A 25,604-nucleotide genomic window follows, 5' to 3' on the forward strand; every position below is an offset into this window, starting at 1 on the left:
ATGCAGAGTTTCGAAATATTTTTCATGGAAGACAATATAGCCTCCACAAGTTACAACATTAAGTGAGTAAGTCACAAGTGACTATCTCTCTTCTATACTGGTGTGTGGGGCTCCGTTCTTTTGGCAAATCTAGAACTTCCTGTTTGAGAGCTAGCAAATTTAAGACATCCGGTTGCTTTCAGAATAAAAGCGTAGTTAATTAAATAATTATTACATTACATTATTAGTATTGTTATTACATTACAGTTATTGTGAAGACACACATTATGTTTCTGTGTAAAAATAAGTAATTCAATAACGTAAAAAAGTTATCTAAATGGATAAATGCCCAAGTCCATGCACTGGAGTGCCCAAGTCCATTCACTGGAGTGCATGGACTTTATAAAGTGGACACTGGACAAAAATCCCTGGGATTTTTGTCCAGTGTCCACTTTAGTTGACTTTAGTCTGGAAATGGGACATTTTTTTATGTTTCACCTCGCTGTATGGCGTGCCAATTTTTGTTTTACACCTCTGCTGCTTAGCGGACAGTGTGGTGTTGTAGAGGAGGTCTCCCCGGACATGTGCGTATGTCACACTAGTCGATACATAGCAGGGATTTTTGTCCAGTGTCCACTTTATAAAGTCCATGCACTCCAGTGAATGGACTTGGGCACTCCAGTGCATGGACTTGGGCATTTATCCATTTAGATAACTTTTTTACGTTATTTAATTACTTATTTTTACACAGAAACATAATGTGTGTCTTCACAATAACTGTAATGTAATAACAATACTAATAATGTAATGTAATAATTATTTAATTAACCACGCTTTTATTCTGAAAGCAACCGGATGTCTTAAATTTGCTAGCTCTCAAACAGGAAGTTCTAGATTTGCTAAAAGAACGGAGCCAGCCCGGTAGGGGTATGCCAATTTCTGGGGGCCATTGTCACAGTACTATTCCTGTCGCCCTCTTCTGGCTATACCATGGAAGGAAAGCTCATGGATGTGTTGTGCGTGCTGATTGGTTCTCCGCCGCCCCGTCGCTTGTACCAAGCGCGCGAACGGAGCACGCATAGAGCACGTCGATGTGTCGCGGTCTCGCGCCAGCGGGGGTTCGATGTGCGTCTAGACAGCCGTATCTGGAGCAACAGAGCAAACGGAAATTTACTTTCAAAATAACAGCGTTTTGTCCGGGCTGCTGGCTCCCTCCCTCGTCCCTCCAGGCTCCCCAGAGTTATTATATTGATTGATTGATTGATTGATTGATTGATTGATTGATTGATTGATTGATTGATTGATTGATTGATTGATTGATTGATTGATTGATTGAAAATGTTATTGTAGAATGGTACATTTCAAAGAAAGAAAGAAAAGGGGCGAAACGTGTAGTATGGAAAAGTATATTATTCATAGCAAGCAAACAAACAAATTGAAAAAAAGTTTTCCTTTTTATTGACATAATTATCTCTTTTTTGTGGCTTAATACCGTACGCGCGCGCGTGTATGTGTGTGTGCGTGTACGTGTGCGCGCGCGCGCGTGTGTGTGGCGCGTGTGTTTCTTCTTCATCATTATTATCAGACAAAAAAAGGAATGCTTTACTTTGAAGTGCTTGCCCGGATGTGTGACTTTTCTTAGTGGTTGACTGACTTGACACAGCTGGTGCTGCAGCCTCAGCCTCACAGCCGGAGACTAAACGGCGACACTCGTCTTATTTTAACACACTATCTGTGGCTTCTTCATCTAGCTACGATGACAGAAAAGGAAGGTAAGGTTAACGACATGTGTCCATTTATCTGTTCCTGCTGTTGTTGCCATTTAAAGCCAAGTAAATGTTTTGCCAGCCGGATATACCGGGGATACACTGGCTAATTTAATTAGCTTTAATGCTAGCATCTTAATTACGGTACTCCGCAAGGTTTCTATTGTGTACAACAACAATGTAATTGAACGTGTTTTGTGATTAAATGTGCTTCAACGTTTGCTGTTTACATGCGTTCAAAGAAAGCTATAATGTAAGCTAATACGCAGCGTTATTAGCTTACATTATTTAGCTTGAGGTTATGATTATATGATTTCATTGATTTGGCAAACGACATATAGCTCGTTTACCCAATTAGGCTACCGGACGGTAGTAATTATTAAAATGTACAAACCTTTGTCAATATGTAAACTGTAATGTTAGCCATCAGTCAAGTACTCATTGATGGAGTGGGCGATATATCTGCAAATGGCTTCATAGTACTGTACATTTGCATGTAATCATGTTGAAAGATTCTGACCTACTATAACTGGACCCCAAACAAAAGTTAGATTTGTAACGTGGATAGTATTGATTGATTGATTTATTAACAGTTTGCAGAATTACAGTACATTTCAAGTACAACTCAATACAAAAACTGTTAACTGTGAGTGGACGACAGACACCATAAAGCAATACACTTGTTTACAAGAGGGTCCACCATTTTCAATTCATCAAAACATTTAGAGACTACGATTATACACTTCTATATAGCCAAAAACAGGAAATCATAGGAGGTAAAAAGGGGGAAAAAAAACATACAGTGAGGTGGGACAAGGGGTGGGATTCAGATTTTACGGGGGCCAGTTTCGAATTGCAGCCTACCGTAGGTGCCCTTTGAGAGCAGTTTTGAAGGAGTCAAGGGATTTGCATGTCTTAATGACTGTTGGTAGGGCTTTCCACATTTTGGTGGCATAGAAGCGAAATTAATTTTGTCCCTTGTTTCTGCTGAATCTGGGTTGCACATGGTTTGTTGAAACCAGTAAATGTCTATGACTGTAAATGAAATAAATGATGTTGCTAATGCCCCTTCGAATGCTGCAATTTGCATTTGTAGCTCTGACCCCTCTCCCAGCAGGCACATTTGATGATGCAGTGGAGGAGAGGGTGATAAATGAGGAGTACAAGATCTGGAAGAAGAACACTCCCTTCCTCTATGACCTGGTTATGACCCATGCTCTGGAATGGCCCAGCCTCACAGCCCAGTGGCTGCCTGACGTCTCCAGGTACATGTCACACACACACGGCAAGCACATCCATGTTCTCTAGGTCGTCCTCAGACGAGCCCTCCATCGTTGCTTCCAGTCATCCCGGTTCTCCATACATCTGGCCAGCTCGTTGGTGCTTTGCGCTCCTGCGTCGTTCTTGAGTACATCCACATATGTTAATGTGGGACGTCCTCGTGTGTTGGTTCCCACAGCACTAGTTTGCTGGCTGGCAGCTCTTGGTGTCTTTGGCAGTGTCCTGCTAGTCTCATTCTCCTGGCTGCTATTTTCTGGCTCATGAATTGAAAATTCTCTGTATTGAAAATGGAGGTCCCTATGTAAACCCTGTATTAACCTAACCCTGGATATAATAATTAGCAGATTTCTTTTTCATGCTGCGAAACGTGTGCTTGTAGATCAGCTGTTTTGGCACGCAACTAAATATAATTGGACCTATCATATTTCTGTGTTCAGTTCTCTCTAGGGATGCACGATATAGTTTTTTTTAAACCGATATCGATAACTTCCTGCTTCTCTAGACCAATACTGATACTAATAACCGATAATAAATATACACATCAAAAAGACATACTAGTGATTAACGGTTCATTTAATAATAGCTTTGACCTAAGCAAATACAGTATATCATATCTATGACACTCTTTAAAGTGATCCAAAAGCCTCTGGGCGCTTTGTCAGCAAATAAAACAAATAATTTAGCAGAACTGCAAGCATATGAAAATATATTAAATAAAGAATATATATACACATTATATTATCAGAGCTATTAATAATCAGATTTATCGGAATTATGTCATCATTGATATCGGCCGATAAGTATCGTGCCGATAATTATCGTGCATCCCTAGTTCTCTCTCATGCCATACATCAGTGGTTTTCAACCAATTGATGTGGTACCATTAGGAGAGATAACAGGCAAACGTTGATCAAAATAACAATTATTCTACATTCTCTGTAGACTTATTGTAAATTAAATAATGCAGATGTTTAACAATAATATAACTCTTGAGAGTGTAAAATGAAGCAAAATGCACCCGTAAGGGTCCATTTGGTTACCAACTCTCCATCATTTAGTTGGGGACCACCTGCAACCCCCTCAAGGACCACTGGTTGAAAACCACTGCTGTACATGCTTTTGTTAGAATGAGAATGTCAAACACGCTGACCTGACTGAGCTTTTGTTCTTTCCCCAGACCGGAGGGGAAGGATTACAGCGTGCACAGGCTGGTGCTGGGCACGCACACGTCTGACGAGCAGAATCACCTGGTCATCGCCAGTGTCCAGCTGCCTAACGACGATGCCCAACTGGATGCCTCGCATTACGATAGCGAAAAAGGAGGTGAAGAGCTACCTGGTATCCTATTTTCTTTGCACTACATTTTTTTTAATTCAATTTGCTCGATTGTTTCGTTTTCGTGTCCTGCGCACAAAATGTCCAATCCTCATCATGGGTTTATTAGTCGCCATTTTACAATTACAGCATGTTTACAGTATATTCATATAATAAATCAAATTACGGCCCAAAGCTCCTTTAGCAAAACGTATGTAATTTTTTTCATAATCTTCTAACTCTAGAAAATTACCACAAGTAGAAGACATCTTATGTTACGATACTAACAAATACTTCTCTCTTATCATATTTAGGGCAATAAACCAAAAACGACATAGTTCTTTGTGCACACTACTTATGTAATGTCTATTGATCTTGTTGCTTGTTGACTATGGTTAATGTAGAAGACCTTATGTGGCCTATATGTCAGGGGCCTTATCTCCTTAGTGTGATGCATTCATCATGGAATCCGTTTGTCTGTTTTCTTTAGATTATTAAATGCTCAAATAGTTAGGGGTTGTCTTCCAGCACAGATGGACAGACCGATTGGCTGACACAGGCATAATTAGAGTCCCAGACGTTTGTTGGTACTGAATTGATTCTTAATCCTTTTCCTACATGTTGTGAATTATCTCATGCTGTCTGAATGGGAGCCTCTGGTGGACCTTTCCCATTCCCTGCATCCATAATGAGACACCTGTGTTTGCCATCACACCACTCAACTCATTAGCCAATCACAGTTTAGGTGTGCTCTATATAAGCCCTCACTCACTCCACAGCCCTCACTCAGGCCCAGGCTCCACGTATATGGATCTTTTGCAAAACACACATTTTTGTGTACGTTTGGGCCTTTCAGCCATACGCAAACAGCGTTTTCGGCCACTCAAACGGAGGTTTTTGGAAACTGATAAATAAGTGAAGATTTTCGAAAATATCCGGATCAGTGGAGCTGTGTAGTCATCTGAAACGGAGCTTTTGAGAAACGATGATGTCACCGCTCATTAGCGCATATAATTGTTACGTGAGAAATGCAGCTTGTGCCTGCATGGAAACTACACGGATATCAATCCGATTGTTCATGTTTATATATCACTGTTAACTACTTTAAAACATCATATGTTGCATCAATTGCAGCGAGCAAAGGCTCTGCTCTGCTTCATCCAATAATAAATATATCAGCCTACTAGTCCAGTGCAGACTGGTGATTTGATGTATTGGTGCTGAGTGCGAAGCTTGAACAGGTTGAATAGGTACAGATAAACTGGATATTAACCTACCAATAAGGACCCAGGCCAAATGCCATTGCGCATCAAAGTCTATGCGTGATGTGTGTATGCATAGCCGCATGTGAAACTATATTCTCGTGCTGTATTTTGCTCTCCATTTCATGGTCATGGAGGAGGAGAGAGAAAGAGGGTGCAGAGAGAGAGAGGTGTGAATACAATATCGCATCAAATAGCGTTGTTGGTGAGAAGAAAGTACAGTGGGTCGCCGTGTGCATATGGCACATCTCTCCTGTTTAGGTAATAAAGGGTGCACCCTTGACTGCATTCCATTGTCACTGTGCCTGCATGCCGACAATGTGCCTGCGTGAACTTTTATTGGCCTACATTATAACGTGACATTTATTATACACCTGGAAAATATAGCCACGCTACAAGCTCACAACTGCTTGTGGACGCAACACTTCTATAGGTTGGGATTTGGAGATTTACGCATAGTGTGACATGCTGACAGACAATGAAAGAAACATGTTCCACTTCCACTCACAATTTAGTTGGCTTTTAAAATGCGGTACTTATTCCTTCATTAAAAAATATGATTGGCACCTCATAAGTGTAAATATAAAATCAAATATAATATAACCTACAATTGAAATACTGCAGTGATTTTATCCTGTGTTCAATGCGATTCTGCGTTTGTGTGTGTGTACTCAGATATCTCTGTCGTATGGGCAGGGATTCTTTCTAAAACGGAGGACGAAAATATCCGTTTTGCAAAAGATCCATATATACGTATAGCCTGGGCCTCAGTCTCTAGCCTTCACACAGGCAACATGCAGAACCTGCATTTACACCCTACAACACCACTCACTTCTCTGCAGCCGTGCGTCCATGACTAATAAACCATGGCTTACTGAAGACAATAAACTGCTATTCTGTTGAAATATACCTTGGTGTCACATATACTCTTTGACCGGAGAAACTTGGGGATCAGCTCACATCCAACAAAACTAACCAGCAGAGAATATTTATTACTATATATTCCTATTCTCCCCAAAAATCAAGTGGCACTGGCTGAATGGTGCATAGATTGAGGGATTGACATATTATGCATGATACAGTAGATCGATATCTGTGGAAACATTGTGCTTTTTGACTTGTTCTCAGTTAGTGTACATGACCCTTTTTAATTTGCCTTGCAGAGTTTGGAGGCTTTGGCTCAGTGAGTGGTAAGATTGAGATCGAGATAAAGATCAACCACGAGGGAGAGGTGAACCGTGCCCGCTACATGCCCCAGAACCCCTGTATCATCGCCACCAAGACCCCCACATCAGACGTGCTGGTCTTTGACTACACAAAGCACCCCTCCAAACCCGGTAACTTAAATACACAGTGCAGATGAAGATGGCATGGGATGTTTTTTATTTATTTAGACAACTGGGTGATAATTGGGCACTGGCAAATTTACCATGTCCATGTGTTATATATTTGAATATGCATTACATGTCTGTATATTTTATTAACACTAGTCAGGCGGGGGGCAGAACACATCCAACAAAGCAAGTAAGTCAGAATGAGCATGAAACGGTTACATAATTTATGTTGTTCACAGATCCATCTGGTGAGTGTCGCCCTGACCTGCGTCTCAGAGGCCATCAGAAAGAGGGCTACGGCCTCTCTTGGAATCCCAACCTTTCCGGCTGCCTGCTCAGTGCCTCTGATGATCACGTAAGAAACGCACACCAAGACATGGCACAGAAAGTCCCACTTAATGGTTCAGTTTCCCTTTAAAAGCTTATTATTGATACTACAGAATTACAAATGTAGGTCCATGACTTCCTGAAAATCTGTTTCCATCTTTCTAGTCTTGCTTAGCCAGACAACTATTCCACAATCTCTGAATACTATATATTGAGTCTGGAACTACACCTCGGAAATCGGAGTAATCTGTTTTTAATTTCCGTTCACAAAGAAAATATTTTAAAATATCTTTAGAGCTTGTTTTTTCATTTCCATTTCTACTGAGCAGCAAGCTGTATGTTTAGATCATTTCTATATTTAATTTCAACATGTAGTCCTTCACGTTCCACAGCCGTCTGCCTTGACTTCTGTGTGCACCGACTGCGGCAGGCATGGTGTGGGCTAGCCCCTCCCTCCCCTCACTGGTGCGAAACTGGGTAGTAAAAACGGGGACGCGTCTGGCCACGTGAGACTACTGTCTTTCTACTTTTCTCGTTGTCATCCCTCCCATCTAGACAATCTGTCTGTGGGACATCAGTGCAGTGCCGAAGGAAGGTAAGATAGTGGACGCAAAGACCATCTTCACTGGCCACACTGCGGTGGTGGAAGATGTCTCCTGGCACTTGCTGCACGAGTCCCTCTTTGGATCTGTAGCGGACGACCAGAAACTCATGATGTAAGTTATGGTTAACCTATTGCATATATATGTCACTTTAGCTTTTAACTATTATTTTATACTTTAGCTATTTTTAGGCAAATCGAGAATCTTTCACCGCAAACGTTTTTAACTCCTATCTTTGCTTCTGGGGGGTCCCTGGAAGAACATATTCTCAGATGGGGGTCGGGGGTCAAATACATGTAATTTTTGGGGTTCTTGATATGCAATAGTTTGAGAACCACTAATAGAAACATAGGTTTTCCAGAATACCGTAGTAAAACTATTTAGAAGACATTTGTAGAATTGGGTCTTCAGGTCTTAATGGCTTATTTCACTGAAATATTAGACTAAAATAAATCAGTTTAGTCTGCTTTTTGTGAGCGTCTCATATTTCAATTAACTGACAATCCTACTTGTTTTCCCCTTCCCTTGCAGCTGGGACACTCGTTCCAACAACATGTCCAAGCCCAGTCATGCGGTGGACGCCCACACAGCAGAGGTCAACTGTCTGTCCTTCAACCCGTACAGTGAGTTCATCCTCGCCACTGGCTCGGCAGACAAGGTAATGCAACACTCTCACTACTCCATGTGTTCGTTCATTATAGCTTCAGTCTGTTTAAATTAAAGCTGTGGAACTTTCCATGCCTACCCCGGATTTGAACCCGGCTTCCTGCGCAAGTGCTGACATTTTTACAATTGAGCTAATGGTGCAAGCCTGCCTGCTTGCTAGGGTATAAATTGAATCTTGAATGACCATTAAGGTCAAAATTCGATAGAAATTTATTTCAATAGAAATAAAGTTATTTGAGTATAGCTCCTTCAGTACTGCACTGCCATTTTACAGATAAATAACTTTCTCTCTTGTTTCTGTCTCTTTCTTTTATCCTTCTCAGACCGTGGCCCTTTGGGACCTGAGGAATCTGAAACTGAAGCTGCACTCCTTTGAGTCGCACAAAGACGAGATCTTTCAAGTAGGACAGGATGCATTTGTGTCTAATGCTGAGCAAAGAATTGAAAATGAAAAGAAAATCTCAATATTGCCTAAATTATTGACTGAAATGCCAAAACCACAAAAGGCTGTAATTTATCAATATGTTTTTTTTTTCTTTTTTTTCTTTTTCGAATTGAGCAAATGTTATGGGCCTATAAATATATATTGTTTAACACAGCCGACGCGAATCGCGTATCAATACGTTATCAATTAATCAAACGTCGGGTGCGGATCACGTATCAATACGTTTCAATCACTTTTTTATAGCATACTTTCATTCATCTTTTTACCCACCCGGACAATGAAGAACCATCGCCCTATCATTGCTGCTTAGTCCCGCTCACGTGATCAGAAAAAAAAAAAAAAAAAAAAAAACCCCTCCCCTCCTGAAAACAGGAGGGCGGGCCGCTTTACGTGTAGAAGCCAGTGTAAGCGCCCATGCCGATGTGTGAAAAGAATCAAATTTCACCTAACCTCGCCTCACCAGGCTTTCCACCTCGGCTCGGACATTTGATTCCCCCCTCCCCTCCTGTTTCTCCAGGAGGAGGATCTTGCGAGGGGGTACATGCTCTCCTCTGTCTCTCGGAAAAAAACATGATGAACGCTGAACGGAACGCTGCCAGATCGGCATTGCAAATGCATAACATCTGCAACACACGGACAGATGCATGTTTCCTTCTTCATACTGTAGCGACCAAACGATCCCCGAGCCTACAATACTACGAACTAACCACAGTATCGAGGGGCCGCCACGACAAGACAGTGTTCCGTTGGTGGATCACGTATCGCCATGCAGAGCCGTCATAATCGGAGATCGCTCAGACGTGTGATTGTAACGCTTTTTTATTCATTATAATTGTAGTGATAAGACCGCAATGAACGCGTCGGGGACGTAATCGACCCGGGTGTAATGTATAACGAACTTTTCCGCGACCTAAACCGTGGTGTTGTCATCTGTGGAAGTCATTTTTTCCTTCTCGTCGACATCACAGCCGGGTGACGCTTTTTTTCCCCTCCATCGCCCCCAAGCTGCATGCCCATAGCCTGGCTTGGCCAGCCTCATAGCGGGGATTCACTGAAGATTCTTCCCCGGAGGAAACATCAGTGAACCCTCGCTATGAGTCTGGCCGTGCCAGGCTAGCATGCCCAGGCATGTTCCCCTACACTAGCTTGAAAAACAAAATCAGCTGATGACAACGCGTCTCACCGTTATACTATAGTTCTGAACCGAACGGTGGAATGGGACTTTTTATAGCCGTACGGATCAAGACTTTTGCTGCCCAATGTGCCCATGACCCCCCCCCCCCCCCAATGTTACTGCGATCAAAACAATGAAAGCAGTGAGATAGATTAGGCGAGGCGGCAATCATCATCAAAAAGAAAGCATAGTTATGAAGGTTTATAGTCAGACATTGACAGGCAGATATAACAATAAACACAATAAATATGCTATACATCCTATACATCGAATGAAAGCCCTGAATGTGTACTTTTACGAGGAAAAGAGTAAACATTGATCCCATGTACAGTTTGTCATAAATTGGATACTGGGTGGATGCACATTGCGCCCACCAGATATAACTGCAGAGAAGACATGGACCCGAATAAAAATCACACCCATGTGAAGTGAGTGGTGCAACTCTGACAGAGTTGCACCACTCACTTCACATGGGTGTGATTTTTATTATTACTACAGTAGAAGTTTTTTTCTTATGAAAGCAGAGAGTCTTCTGTTTCATACGGTATATAGTATTTATATGTCGCTATAGGCCTTATTTTGTGAATAAGGCCTTTGTGAATAAGGCACAAGCTGCATTCAATAACCAATTACTGTCTAACTGTACATGGGATCAATGTTTACTCTTTTCCTCGTAAAAGTACACATTCAGGGCTTTCATTCGGTGTATAGGATGTATAGGATATTTATTGGGTTCAATTTTATATCTGCCTGTCAATGTCTCTGACTTTAAACCATCCATAACTCTGCTCGCTGTTCAAGATAACCACTTCCAGGCAAATGCAGGTGTTGCAAAAAGGTCAATATCTCCAGAATGGAACATGGTAAAATCAAAATGTATTTTTTTTTAATTGAAGTGGACAAGTTCAGCTTTCTTTTGATGTAGGCGTGTGATTCTCGCTATAAGAGAACATTTTACTGTGGGCCCCCGAACAAGGCCTTTGTGCAATGTTAAATGGCAGCAACATCCAAATAGGCCTGTTGAGATCTTCCAGCAATCAAAGTGTTAAAAGACCATTCGAAGTAAAGTGGATAGTCGTTGTGGTGTGGCAGTCCATGGTGGTGAGTGATATGATTATAATTATATTGCTTGGTGTGTGGATGGCCTACTAATAATAATATCTGGGACTTATATAGCGCTTTTCTAATACCCAAAGACGCTTTACATGTTGGGGGCCCGATGGGGGAACATGAGAAAAAACAACTTTATTAGAAAAACAAGTACTAAGCTTCCCACCCCTGCACCCCACAATTATTTTTGCAATTACAATATTTTACAGACTAAACAAATATTGATATTTCTTTCTGACACACTTAGCCAGTCTTGATTCCATGACTTATGGAAGCTTTCTCGCCTGCTTCTTCCAGGTCCAGTGGTCTCCTCATAATGAGACCATCCTGGCATCCAGTGGAACTGACCGACGGCTCAATGTCTGGGATCTCAGGTAAACAAGCAGGCATGTTGCTATCAAATGACATTGTTTGTTGGACCAGGTTTGACTCCTCGTTTTCTGTTTCATTTGTAGCAAAATCGGAGAGGAGCAGTCTCCAGAAGACGCAGAAGATGGTCCCCCTGAGCTTTTGGTGAGACACAGTAATAAACTGCTGGACATATAAGTTAGATCTTTTTTAAGACGATATTCAATCTGTTCCAAGTTTTTTTCCAATACTATTTTTAATCGTGTTTAGTATGTGTGACTATGATGCGCCTTCTTTTTCCACTGCTAGTTCATCCACGGTGGTCATACAGCGAAGATCTCTGACTTCTCCTGGAACCCCAATGAGCCCTGGGTCATCTGCTCAGTGTCTGAAGACAATATCATGCAAGTCTGGCAAATGGTGAGGCCCAAAGGCAGTGCCTTTTGTATTATTATTAGACGTCATGGTTAAATGCTTCGCACAGAAACGGATAAAACGTCAAGGATAAAAACGGTATAATGTCCACAATGGAAACATGACTATGGAAACATGACTATGACTTCATTGACATGTTTCCTTTACATTATACAGTACTTGAACAAATGTGCCATTACATTTGTTCATGTATACTGTAAAGGACTTATGTCAAAACACTTTAAAAAAGAAAGTGTGTACTGTGTCTTGTAGAGAGTGCAGCAGTTTGTAACAGTCAGTGCCATGGTCTTCAGGAGTCCCCCTCTCTCTAGCATGGAGGGGAATGCGTCAGTTTGTGAAAGGCAGCAGTCGGCAACAAAATGCGATGCCAGGTTAAATATAGACCACTAATTGTCCTGCTCGGTGTCTATTTTGACTGTCTGAGTCCGCGCTTGAGAGAAAACAAGGCTAGGTAGCTCAGCTGTGCAGAGTGCTTATTCAGAGCGAAGAGAGGCAGCAGGGAAAATGGTAAGCTGTCATGTGCAGTTTTATCTAATTGTATAATTTTACTCTAATTCATCCTATTATAGACGCCTACCTACACCGTCATTTCATTGTTTTAGTTTCTCTTAATATTGGTTCCTTTTCTTTATGTAAAGTGAATTTGGGTACTTTGGCGCTATACAAATCTGAGCTGCTGTTATTATTATTACTGCTAAATAATTTCATACAATGGTTCTTAAATGTACTTGGGTGACATCTCACTGATTCTCCTTGTAGGCGGAGAATATCTACAACGATGAAGACCCTGAAGGCTCAGCGGACCCTGAAGCCACAGCATAACGTACTCCTATACACCTCTTAACCCCACAACCTCACCATACACTGCCAAGAGGCCGTCTCAAAAGTTTCACTCAGCTACCTCCGCTCCAGTTGCTCCTCTTTTCCGCTGGGAGTTTGTCTCAAAGCCTGTAAATGAAGGGAGTGCAGTAAAATGAGAGGACTTGGCCTGTATTTGCATTTAGCCCCCCCACAGTCACATTTTAGGAGTACCCAACATGAAAAAGCTCTTGTCATGTAGGGTAAACTAAGTAATTTATTTCCGGATGAGTCTCACCAGGTTTTTTTGTACTGCATTTTAAAGTGTGTATTTTTCTATCCTAATTGGCTTTCTCTTTCGCTGCACATTGTGTTCAAATGTCACCAATGTATAAAACCCCTCTCCTACCTTCAACGATGGTCATCATCCTGTTCATGTTCTTTGACAAACAAATTCACTTCACAATTGCTGGGGTCTTTGTGGTGCATTAACACAAATTTGAAGTTGAACCTGACCAAATTCAATCTGCTGGGATTTTTTACTAGGATCTTGGCTTGCTTACGATCTGCCACGGTCCGTTGAACAGTTTGAATGGTGCATTCTGAACCTGCCTCTTCTCCACTCTACTCCTACAGTAGCCTACAGTTGGGTGCCACCGATATTGTCCCTTATCATTTGACCCATTTAGGCCTGACCTCAAAATTTTAAAAAAAATCCTTCTAAATCCTCCAGTTTTCTGAAATAAATATTTTCACGATTTTTCAAAAATAGCAGACCTACAAGCTCGTAGCACGCCACTCGATGGCGCGCTATGAGCTTGTAGATCTGCTATTTTTCAATAGCTAAATTATAACATAATGTTTAAAACACCAAAAGGGGTTCCCGCCCAAAATGGGTTAACTGTCCTTTTGCGCAGATCACGCAAACCTCAGCAAAAAGAAAAGGACAATATCGATGGCCTCCAACTGTACCTTGACACCAGCCCTTTCTGCCAACTTCAGGGTCCAATTTTGGAAATACTATTCTGATTCCCATGTCAAATATGTCGTACCCCCCCTCCCACACACACACACACACACACACACACACAATCTCTTTCACCATTAGGTAGTCGGATTTCTTTGTCAGCTAAATGTTATTGTGAATGTTGTGATGTAGATTTGTAGGTTCACTTTTTCTATGTTCTATATTTTGCAATTGTACAGCGAGTGCATTCTTAATAAAAACTTTTCCATCAACATTAGGTGCATAGTTCACTCATCACCAGGAACATTCTTCAGTATACTTGCAATTAACTATTTCAATTGAACTATTTTTAAACGACCGGTAAGATTACTTGTGGGTCATGCTGTGGATTTAGTCGGACTCCTCTGTCCTCTGGTGTGACATTTTCCTCCACTTCTGTACCATCAGCCTAACCTCACTCTATTTCCCTGTCCTGTTGTTTAGACATTCTGTTCACATTGCCCTTATAAGTACACCAACCTTTCTGTGGACTCAATTCATACCAGTCATCAGCAGCACTCAGGTTACAATGAAAGCATAAACCTTTTTATTCAAAACTGTTACAGATGCCTGTCCTCTGAGGTCTGTTATTGTATTCCAGTGTCTTTTGATGAGTTAAAAGCTCTTCCTCTTGCCCTCTTTGACCACTTAAGCCCTATATACTTAATCGTGCAATGAATAAACCCGATCTACAAGCTTGCGTTATAGCATAGCGACACATTGTGGAGCTTGTATATTGATTTTGTTTTTTGCTGTTTTTGAAAATAAACACATTTGGTTTAGAAAATGTCCCCAAATTGGGGACGTTAAAATTTTAAGTGGTTATAATAAAACAATATTTCTGTAGTGTGCAAACAAGATCACTAAAATCCTGGATGTAATGTGCACTCATGTTTTCTCCTTGTTATGGTCCTCAATGGCAGCCCTGTAAAAACAATGTTTTAATAATTAGGGCTAGATTATACAAAGAAAAATATCCTTATATGTTTAATGACTTTGTACTGAATTATGTGTCTGAATGTCTGACCTGTAGTGGAGGAGTTGTTTGCTGAGACTTTCTTTGAGTTCTTCCATCTCTTTCGTTTTCCGCTTTTGAATGTTGAGCTCTGTCTTCAGTCCTCTGCTGCTCTCCTCCAGGCTTGATACAGTGTCCTGTAAGGGTTCAGATGATGATACATGCATCAGAAGGCTTGATACAGTGTCCTGTAAGGGTTGAGGTGATGATACATGCATCAGAAGGCTTGATACAGTGTCCTGTAAGGGTTCAGGTGATACATGCATCAGAAGGCTTGATACAGTGTCCTGTAAGGGTTCAGATGATGATACATGCATCAGAAGGCTTGATACAGTGTCCTGTAAGGGTTCAGGTGATGATACATGCATCAGAAGGCTTGATACAGTGTCCTGTAAGGGTTCAGGTGATGATACATGCATCAGAAGGCTTGATACAGTGTCCTGTAAGGGTTGAGGTGATGATACATGCATCAGAAGGCTTGATACAGTGTCCTGTAAGGGTTCAGGTGATGATACATGCATCAGAAGGCTTGATACAGTGTCCTGTAAGGGTTCAGGTGATGATACATGCATCAGAAGGCTTGATACAGTGTCCTGTACGGGTTCAGGTGATGATACATGCATCAGAAGGCTTGATACAGTGTCCTGTAAGGGTTCAGGTGATGATACATGCATCAGAAGGCTTGATACAGTGTCCTGTAAGGGTTCAGGTGATGATACATGCATCAGAAGGCTTGATACAGTGTCCTGTAAGGGTTCAGGTGATGATACATGCATCAGAAGGCTTGATACAGTGTCCTGTAAGGGTTCAGGTGATGATACATGCATCAGAAGGCTTGATACAGTGTCCTGTAAGGGTTCAGGTGATAAATGCATCAGAAGGTTTCATCATGTAAGCAAAGCTGCTACTGCATATATAAAGGGAATGGGTCCCCCCTGAGTTTTCTCTTTTATTGTAATTACATGTTGCAAGGCTGGATAGCTCAAACGGTTCTTGTTCTTGTAACGAATGTAACGTGTGCGTGACCCATTACCTTTATAAATCTTATTGATCTAAGAGGATGTGACCAGAGAAGTCAGGACGGCGGTAGCAAAAAAGTGAATAGCTAAGCTGCATTATGTCACCTCCTTTGTTGCAGAACATTAGAATATGTTGCAGAACATTAATGTTCCTTCCTAGTTTGATCCATACCATTCCCTGCCTTCTCTCTCTCACCTTGTACTGCACCACGTCTTCTCTCCTCTGTATGTGCATTAGTTTGAGTCTCTCTTCCAGACAGGCCCTCTGAAGCCTCAGTCTCTGGCTCTCGTCCCTCAGGGGGCCCACCTTAACCCTGAGCTCCTGGGCCTGCTCTTTGACTTGGACCAGCGATGTGGCTATTGCCTCCTTCCTTTTCAGCAGGGCCACAACCATGGGCTCAAACCTGGACATTGAGACAAAAAAACATTTCAAAGGTATATTTCGTGTCAAAATGTTTTGAAGCATAAGTGTCTATTCCTAACAATACACATACAGGACTCATTATTACAAAAGATACATCTCATTGAGTTTTCTGTACTAGACGGCAGACATACAACTCTAGCACAGATATTACGATCATTGCAATTAGTTGGTAATGTGTATAATATATTGCATGTCTTCTCTGGTTGAAATCCATTAAATGTGTCTGGTATGACTTGATGGTACCTGGCCTCAAGTGCCTTCAGCTCGCCCTGCAGGTATTGCTCCATGTCACCACAGGAGGTCCTCCGGCACTGAGTCAGCTCCTCCTGCGTGTTACTGGGGGTTTGGCTGGAGCACTGGGCGTTGAACTGGGCCTCCAAGCTGGAGAGCTGCTGCTGGTGATCTGAGCGGAGCTGGGAGCACTCCTTTGTGAGCTGGAGCACTGCAGACTGCATCTGCTCCTGGAAGCATGGGGAGAAGGAACACATTGCATTTATTTGCATATCCAGTGTGGCAGTGGCATAAAGGTAGGAAGTCCGCCCCGGAAGCTGTAAAGATGCTGGTTTGATCCCCAGCTCAGGCAGAGACGGTGTATTCCAAAGAATACAGCATTGTTGTATCTGTATGCCAGTGGTTCTCAACCTGTGGGAGCGCTGGTGCTTTGGGATGGGGGTCAGATGTACATATTGAATTAATTCTGTACTGGCCATATATGGAGTGTGTCTTGAGTGTACAGGGTTTGATGAGGGCCCAGGTAGGGCCTTAATTTTCGGGCCTTGAGAACTCTAGTTTTCGCCGGCTGCCGGGTCAAGTATTATTACATTTCACAATTGCTGGACAATCAATGTATTATAATTGCCCTAATTTTAATCTTAGCCAAAAGAAAATGAATGAAGTATTATGATATTTGTGACCTTATATGAAAGACTTTAGAATGCGCTATGATTGCATTATGAGTACTTACGAGTTCTTATAACTGTAATTATACAGCGTTACTTTAAAAGCCAAAATGCTTTTATACTTGAATTTGAACGAATCATTAGAAAATGCTTTTTATTGTGTTATGATTTTTGTTATAAAGCATGATGAGTATTTCTGAGTTCTTATATAACTATAATTATGTAGTGTAAGTGTTAGACTTTAATGCTATGCATTATATAAGTATGTTTATAAAGCATTATAGACATGGGAGGCATAGCAAGTAATACTTAATAAAAAGTAGGCCTTAAAGTCTGTTCTAGACTAGAGGGATCTCTGAAATGTAAACTAAATGCTCAATGGCCTTCCTACCTCCTCTGTCTTGAACCTCTCCACCACACGTTGCTGCGTGTTCATGGCGGCCTGGCAGTAAGCGCAGTCTCTAGCCACAGCAAATAGCCTCCTCTTCAGCCGCCTGGTCTCCTCCTGCAGTGCCTCTCTCTCCAGGATGACCCTCCACACCCCCCTCTCCTCCTCTGCCCTCTGTTCCCTGAGGGTTTGCACCTCCCTCTTGTTCTCCTCCCTGCTCTCCTCGGCCTCCCGCTTCAGCACAGCCATCAGCTCTGCCACCTTTCTCTCAGTGTTCTGTCCTCCCTCCTCTCTCTCCTCCTCCTCCTCCCAACTCCCCGTTGCCACCTCCTCCCCCCGCAGCCTCTGCACCTCCTTTAGCAGCTCCTCCCTCTTTTTCTCCAGGTGCTGGACCTCCTCGATACACTTGTTCACCTGAGCCCCCAGTGCCTGTAGTTTCTCCATGCACGTGCTCGTCACTTCCATCTCTGTATCTGGTTTCAATGTTTCACTGTTCTCTACATCCATTCTAGATATGTGTCCCCTTATGTTTGTCTCTTTGCCAGCAGACGCATATTTTGTGTGTGCCCCTTCAAATGTTCCTGTATTCTTGGTGGTCATTGGAGGGGACCACCGTTGAAACTGCGGCTCACAAGTCTCTGGATCTACTATATAATCCACACTGACACCAGTTTCAGTGTCTGACCGTTCCAGTCCTTCCACCGAGACACGCCCCCTATCCTGATGACCAATGCAGGGATTGGGTGTGCTTTCTTTGGTTGCAGAGCGAAGCATCACCTCTTCTCTTGATCCTTGCACTGTAACCCCATCCACAGGTTGGCTAACCCAGGGCTGAGATGATGATGTCTGGGCCTCTATCCTCACTATCCTTCCTCCCTCCTCCATTGGCCCCAGTGATGTGGCTTTGCAAGGACCATGATCTTGTCTAACTTGTACATATTCTTGGCTTGCATCTGTAGCCCATTCTTGGGGATCAAAGTCCATGCCAGCCTCTTCCATACTGTTCTCTAGCATTGCCAACATCCCCATCAGCTGGGTCTGGTACTCCGCCATGGTTCCACTTAGTTCCGCACCTGCTGAGGTGAGGGGCATCAGAGTTTGAGAAGGAGCTCCTTTGGACTCTCCGTACTTGTTCATGAGGAAGCCCATGTCCCGCTGGTGGGCATGCGTTGGGACATGCTCCGTTTCATTCCTATCCACACGTGTGTCGATGTAGGTAGTAGACAGATACGGTTGGGGAGATACATTAGTCTCCCTATATCGGTCCTTCATGACTTCCGCTTTGATTTGTTTCGATCCGCTCAGGTGAGCATCTGTGTATAAGGGCATGAAGTCAGAGCCAAAGGAAAGACCTGTAATCTCATCGCAGCTCTTCAGTAAGTCATCCATTTCCATTAAGTATGGCCGTATTTGGGCCGAATGATTCAGGAGTTTACCAGTGAAGGCAAGTTCAGATTGAGTAGAGTTGCACTCTACTCTTTCAACCAGCACGGTTTGTTCCTGCACTCCATCCTTTTCTTGGATGAACAGAGATGCAAACCCTTTTGGGTCTGATGACAGATTGTCATCCTGGTCATCCATCAGAATGCTCTTTCTTCATGTACTTAATTACACCTGGATATAACAGACTCCTTTATAGCCAAGACCTGCCCCTTGATGAAAGCAGAAACATAAACATGTTACAGTACATGATGACACAAATTATATCTGTTGTTGTTTATAGTCCTTTTGAATTGTGCAAATACTATGTCTGGTCTGTAATGACATGTCAGTGGAAGAGAGGTTTATATTATGGCTGGACCTCTATGTGAGGTATGCTGATGTTAGCATATGGAAGCATGGAAAGAGGCGAGGGGCAGAGGGAGAGATTAGCAGGAGGAATGTTATTCATTGACAGCTGCCATAGCATGCAGCCCTCACAGGGACCACCAACTGACAACCGAGCTGCACGCACGCACGCACGCGCGCACACACACACACACACACACACACACACACACACACACACTGACACACACATTGGGAATATTGTCATAACTATGTCATTGTATCAGTGACTGGGTATTCACATCCCCCTGGTGAGTAATCAAGTTGTAATGTCACCCCCCTTGAAGTGCCTGCCAAGCCTGGCCAGCATACGGTAGGCTTTCTCTGACAGTAATTTGATCAAACTGAACCCAGTAGAGTAGGACAACTGTACCATTTCTATACCAATTACTTGCTTGATAAATTCCAACTCATTAGCAGAAGCTGAAATATAAGATGTATCCATCTATGTTTGGCTGCCTCAGGGGTCAATCACACTGGATGTGTTGCTAGAAAACATAACCGCCATGCTGTTTGCTATGGGATGGCATGCATGCACTCCTTCCACACCAGGCATTGCATTTGTCTTGTGGTTTCTATACATGAATAAACGTTAACATATTCTCGACTTTCCAGTGCAAAGCACAGCGTTGCACCGCTTGTTAGAGTGCTTTAACCAAGTATGTCTATAGCGCTGTGGATACTGCACCTGTTTGCCAAGCCATCTTGGACATCTCTGAAAGTGTCTGTGCTGTAGCGACATCATTATGTTGGCGTGATCACTAGCTTAGATCTTAGCTCTGTTAAGTCCTTTTATTCTTTACCATAGACGTCACCATCCAGGGCTGAGGGATTGTAACTACAGTATAGTGCCTGGCACAGCTTGGCACAGTATGACAGGGCAGTGTCACCAGCTGTCTAGCTTGAGCGTTGACTCACAAAGAAAAGAGGGTGCTGTTCCTAGATTGCCAGCTGTCTAACTTGAGTGCTAGGTTTGAACACAGGGGCACATTCCACCAGACGCTCGACAACTGTAAACAGCACTGGCCGACATTCAATGAGCATTCTGTGAACTAAAACTGCTAGGTTCAACATCAACCTCCTACCTTAGCAGAAGGAAGTGGTTTTCAAAGTGTGGTCCAGGGGGTCCACAGCCAAAAGTGGATTTCACAATACCTTCAATTCCCTTGAAATTTGTACAATACAGAAAGGTTATGAATGTCACTTCTAATATTGTTTAAATATCACCACTATGAAACCACAGTACCATATATCTCATATGGCATTTAGGCAATATTATTTAAAGCAAAACATCTTTTCATATCAGGGTCCCTAGGACAGAATTGTCCAAACTTGCAATTTGGGGGGGTCTGTGAAAGTTTTGAAAACCCTCACACATTTAATTGGTCAATTAATGTTTACATGCACGTGCACAGCCACGTCGAGGTTAGGCAGTGAGGAGCTAGTTGAGCTGTTGGTGTAATGGTGTTACTAGTGTTTCCTCAAGTCAGTCTCCCTGCGTACTCCAAGCAAACAAATACCACAAAATGCCCATTGTCCCACTCGTCTTTGGTCAGTAACAAAGATTGCTTTGAGTTTGAACCTACCTCGCTGTGTAAATCCTTTCCTCCTCCGTTGTCCAATATCCAGACATGCTGCTACGATGCACACGTTGTGGATAGGATGGCAAAGACACAGAGGAGTATGAGAGGTAAAATAGCAGGCGGACACTAGAGTGAGAGGGGTGGACAGAGGGAACGAGGGGGGGATATAGACCCAAGACCTCCTTCCTTAGAGTCAGTGTGCAACTATGTGTGGCCATGACGACGCTAGAGTCTGTTTAGGTTTATTAATAAACACTGGGCACTGAGAGAGTGAGAGAGAGAAGAGGCCACAGTTGCATGGCTCTCTGCCCAACTTGCCCAAGAGACCCACAGGCTCTGACACGAACTGTTCTGAAATGTTTCGCGGAGCGCCCGGCAGACATCTGCTCACTCACAGTGCCAACGCCACACCATCTGAATTCAATCATTGGCTTGACAGCCAACTGGTGCAAAAACAGCAAATAGGCAATTGCCCACTTCAATCCCATATCCTGCAAAAATCAGTCTACAAAGTCAGGGAGTTCCATGCACTCAGTGGAGCATGTAACTCTGCCACGAAGTGTGGCCAGTCTATCCATCTATTATGCATGACTACATATTTGGGTAATGTTTCATATAGATTAAATCCAGATTCCAGATAGATTAGATATTTCAGTTAAAATTAGACATGAGAAAACAATGCATAAAAATGCCATGGCCTACTGGCCGACAGGTGGCATGTGCAAGAAAGTTGACGCTGATTGGTCCAGCGGTTTGCGAGTTGAGCCCCAGATAAAACACATGCAGACGGGTTAAAACGTAATCTTCCCCCCTTGCCTTCAGCCTAGCGGAGGTCACACTTCTTGCACCCTCTTCCTGCTTCCCCAATGCCTTGTCCTATCCACTCCTTAGCTTGTTTTGTCTCTCATTTGCCAGAAGACTTCAAAGTTGAGAGTACGCTTCCACGGTTGCTGAAGTGTTAGCCATGGAGCATGTTTATGTTGAGGGTTAAAACAGTAACACAGATCCCAAGATTACACCCATTGCTGTTCATTATCGAGCCGTCTTTAAATAGCTCCCTGCACTTTGACGCTCCCCCCAAAGGAGATGAGGGCGGTTTGGTTTTCCCCTTAAACTTCTCACCCGAACATGACAGACCACAGGTGGTCTTGAACTGTTGTACAGTACAGTTCAGTTTTAAACTGTATATTTGAATTAGGGGTGGGCAATATGGAAAAATATAATATCACAATATTTTTTCAAGCAGTATCACTATTGTTTCATGCTGTTTTTAGGATTATATTGTTCAAGTTACTTAACAGTACAGGTAACAAAAACGAAAAGAAAAAGCTGTAACAGAACATTTACACCAAAATTACTTATTAATTTGGCTAATGATACCGTCGTTCTTCAAAAGTATCAATGAAGGTATAGAACTGCAAATCATAGAATATGCAGTCACTGTATCACGATATATGCGATATCTCTGAAAGTCAATATCGTGGAGACATAGGTATAGGTGTTTAGTTTAACGTACCACAATGGAAACAGGCCTTTAGCTTTTTTGTCTCATCCGTTTGCTATTTTTAACTCAATGTATTGCTGTACTTTAAAAATGTCAATAAAATATTCAATCGATCAAACCGTTCTTTTAATGCAAATAGGATTCAGAATCATTGTAAAGTACGCATTATGTTGCCACCTCACTTATTGGAACCTTGTAGGGAAATAGCAAATGGGGATATTATAGCAGATACCACTAGATGGCCACAAAGTCAAACTTATGGGCCTTTCATTTTCAGAGGCTTATAAAACTGATATCAGCTTAAAAGTTAAAAGCTTAAAGCTTAAAAGCCTTATGGTAACTGTTTTCACCGGCTATACAATCTGGCAACAGGTTGAAACTCATCAGACACTAATTCCTAAAACAGTGATTCAGGCCTTAAAGAGATTGGCAGGTATAAATAGCTATTACCTTGAATAGGGCTGACATTATCTCCCAATCTCGAACTGACACAAATGTACCTCTACTTAAGTTTAACACTGTGAGCTATGGGCAACTTTGCTTTCTTCTTCTCACTCCGATTCTTTCAATGTCTCTTTCTCCCTGTCTCCCTCCTTGCCTGCTCTCACACAAAATCTGCTAGTGGAACACAGTGGCCTACTGCCAGATAGAACAGGCCTGTGAGCAGCGACAAGGGATGTTCACCACTCCACCATAATGCTGTGAAAAATGACATCTTATCTTTCTATTTAGTTCCGATTTCATCAAATAAATACATTGTGAGATATCTCCTTGAGGTATTCTGACTGTGTTTCCGGGAAAAGACTTCTGGGGGTTCCACCCTGTCCAAGTAGTTTTGTCATGTGTATTGAATTCACCCTGATAATGTCTGTGACGCTGTGTTTTGGAAAGACAAGCTCTTGTGAAAGAGGCGATAATTTTCATGACGTTATGTCAAGGGCTTAGCTTCTTGAATGCGGTGCTGAGGCACTGTGTAGGGCTTTGCACGTTTTCAATAACGTGAGTACATTCAGTTGGGATCTAGAGAAGAAGAGTCTTCCTAACTTGACTTGCAATACATTTATTTTTCATCTCTTTTTGTTGTGTTCCTTTTTCATCTCCTTCATCGTTGTTTCCTCTGTAGAGAGGATGGAGAGATCAGTATTCTGTATGTAGGGGCGGAGAGGAGGGACATGAGAAAACCAAATATTTACGGAGGCGTTGTGGTTTGATAGCTGAATGTCCCTCTGAGATGATCCATATGCTGGACGGCCATTTGGAACAGTCTGCTCAAATACATCACCCTATGGACAAGAACACTTCCTCTTTTTGGTTCTAGTTAATCCGCTGTGTTTACTCGTTTAGCTGCCCAATGCCAATCCCAAAGTTGGCACCCACTCCTTCATTTTGTGGGTTTTGTCTAGTATCACTACGCCAGCAGCAGCACAAAACCATAGTTCCATTCCATGTGACAGGGGGGTCAAAGTGGAACAAAATGTGCACTATAAGGTAGAAATAGTTAGTTTTGTGGATTCATTTATTTTTACCCCCACCAAATGCCCAGAACTACTTAATATTCACCAAGACCAGACCAGACCTCCCACCACGGGACTCAGGGAACCAATTTATACCTTTACAACCACTATATTTATGACAAGTATTTCCTACAGCTTAAAGTCCAAACATCTGAACTAACCCTTGAAAATGGGGGGGGGGGGGACTGTTCAACTTGAGTGCTGTATGTTGTGACATTAATCGTGGGTGTGCTCCAGGGTGCCTCTTACAGTATGTTTGCCAGCATGACGTGAACATGCAGGAGCTCATGCTGCCACACAGTGTAACAATTAAATAACAAACCCACCCACAATTAATGTTATTACCTTCAGCTGTGTTTCCCTGTCAAAATGGCTGCAGTGAAAGGGGTCTACAGTACAGGGTGAGGTCATACAGTCACTACATGCGTGCACATGCATGTTTGAATGCATTACTTGTGTGTGTGTACATGCATTGTTGAATGCGCGTGTGTGCATGCGTGTGCACACGTAACTACAGAACTTTGTGTGATGTATGGTATTGTCACACTCCTGCTAAGTGGGTTTTAATGACGGTGAGCTCATCCGGTGTTTATTTTATGGAGAGTGCCTTCAGCGGATGATTGTTAGGCACCGTCTTTGTACTGTCATCAGCCACTCGCTGTTTGTACGAGTTCGGTTTTTAAGGTCTTATGGGATCACTTTATTATAATGAAGTAGGGGGCCCATGTACTGCTTAGGTCTATTTTCCACTGTTCTGGATTATGCGTGCTTCCTCCTGTTGGCTATCACTGTAACCTTAGAAGGGCAAAGGGCATCCATGGCATTCTTCCAAAGCTTTTTTTAACTGTTCTTTTTAAATTGATCTAACATTGAATCAGCAGTGCAGACAAAACCTCTCTCTAATGGCAAGATGGGAACATTTTATTACACTAGGCCTATACATTACATCACCCTTTCTGGTCATTCTTCTGTAATGCGGCACACCTCACCTCACCTTTTGTAATGTATCAATTCCCGTGAAGTTTCGCTGCAGATGAAAGCAGGCGATGTTGAGAGATCACAGGAGAGATCATGATCTGCTCCGTCAGTCCGCCCTCTGTTGGTTCAGTCATGGGTGGCAGGCTGTCTAAAGAGTTAACACGTTTTCAACAATGAAACCATGGAGGAAACGTATTTTCTGCCATAGATTTGAATGCATTATTTACGTGGCAATCTCTGGTTATATTTGGGCTGGATGTACGTAGGTCTGTGTTTTGGTGTTTCTGAACTGAACTGGTTTGGATGTGTCTGGGTGGGCGTCTGTGTGGGGCAGGCCAAGTTTATTTGTATAGCACATGCAGTGGCTTTGAAATGATTTGAAAGAACAGAGTTGTATAGCAAGCCTGCAGTTTTCTGGAAGTTTGTTCCAGATACAGTATGTGGTGTATAAAAATTTTTAACGCTGCATGCTTCTGTGTGTGTGTGTGTGTGTGTGTGTGTGTGTGTGTGTGTGTGTGTGTGTGTGTGTGTGTGTGTGTGTGTGTGTGTGTGTGTGTGTGTGTGTGTGTGTGTGTGTGTGTGTGTGTGTGTGTGTGTGTGTGTGTG

At 42.6% G+C, this 25,604-nt stretch overlaps 2 protein-coding genes across 3 annotated transcripts; one reads left to right on the forward strand and one right to left on the reverse strand.

The window, feature by feature from the left end:
- Positions 1-1,592: 1,592 nt before the first annotated feature.
- LOC306939002 (histone-binding protein RBBP4-like) lies at positions 1,593-14,082 on the forward strand. 2 transcript variants are annotated; one of them, XM_079523435.1, is made up of 12 exons: positions 1,593-1,751; positions 2,842-3,010; positions 4,204-4,364; positions 6,766-6,939; positions 7,176-7,291; positions 7,819-7,979; positions 8,397-8,523; positions 8,855-8,932; positions 11,558-11,634; positions 11,716-11,773; positions 11,918-12,028; positions 12,803-14,082. In XM_079523435.1, the coding sequence occupies exons 1-12, from the start codon at positions 1,736-1,738 to the stop codon at positions 12,863-12,865; spliced, it is 1,311 nt and encodes a 436-aa protein (XP_079379561.1). In that variant the 5' UTR covers positions 1,593-1,735; the 3' UTR covers positions 12,866-14,082. The 2 variants fall into 2 exon arrangements, with proteins under 2 accessions (XP_079379561.1, XP_079379562.1); XM_079523436.1 differs by having other exon boundaries at positions 4,204-4,349.
- On the reverse strand, positions 13,159-21,729 carry LOC306939001 (uncharacterized protein). The gene is made up of 7 exons (XM_079523434.1): positions 21,705-21,729; positions 21,006-21,056; positions 17,596-19,244; positions 16,549-16,766; positions 16,078-16,285; positions 14,875-14,999; positions 13,159-14,772 (listed from the first exon to the last, which is right to left on the reverse strand). Exons 3-7 carry the CDS (start codon positions 19,171-19,173, stop codon positions 14,736-14,738), a joined length of 2,166 nt encoding a protein of 721 aa, XP_079379560.1. The 5' UTR covers positions 19,174-19,244; positions 21,006-21,056; positions 21,705-21,729; the 3' UTR covers positions 13,159-14,735.
- Positions 21,730-25,604: the final 3,875 nt, after the last annotated feature.

Source organism: Electrona antarctica (assembly GCF_951216825.1).
Source record: "Electrona antarctica genome assembly, chromosome: 15".
In the NCBI taxonomy this organism is placed as follows: domain Eukaryota; kingdom Metazoa; phylum Chordata; class Actinopteri; order Myctophiformes; family Myctophidae; genus Electrona; species Electrona antarctica.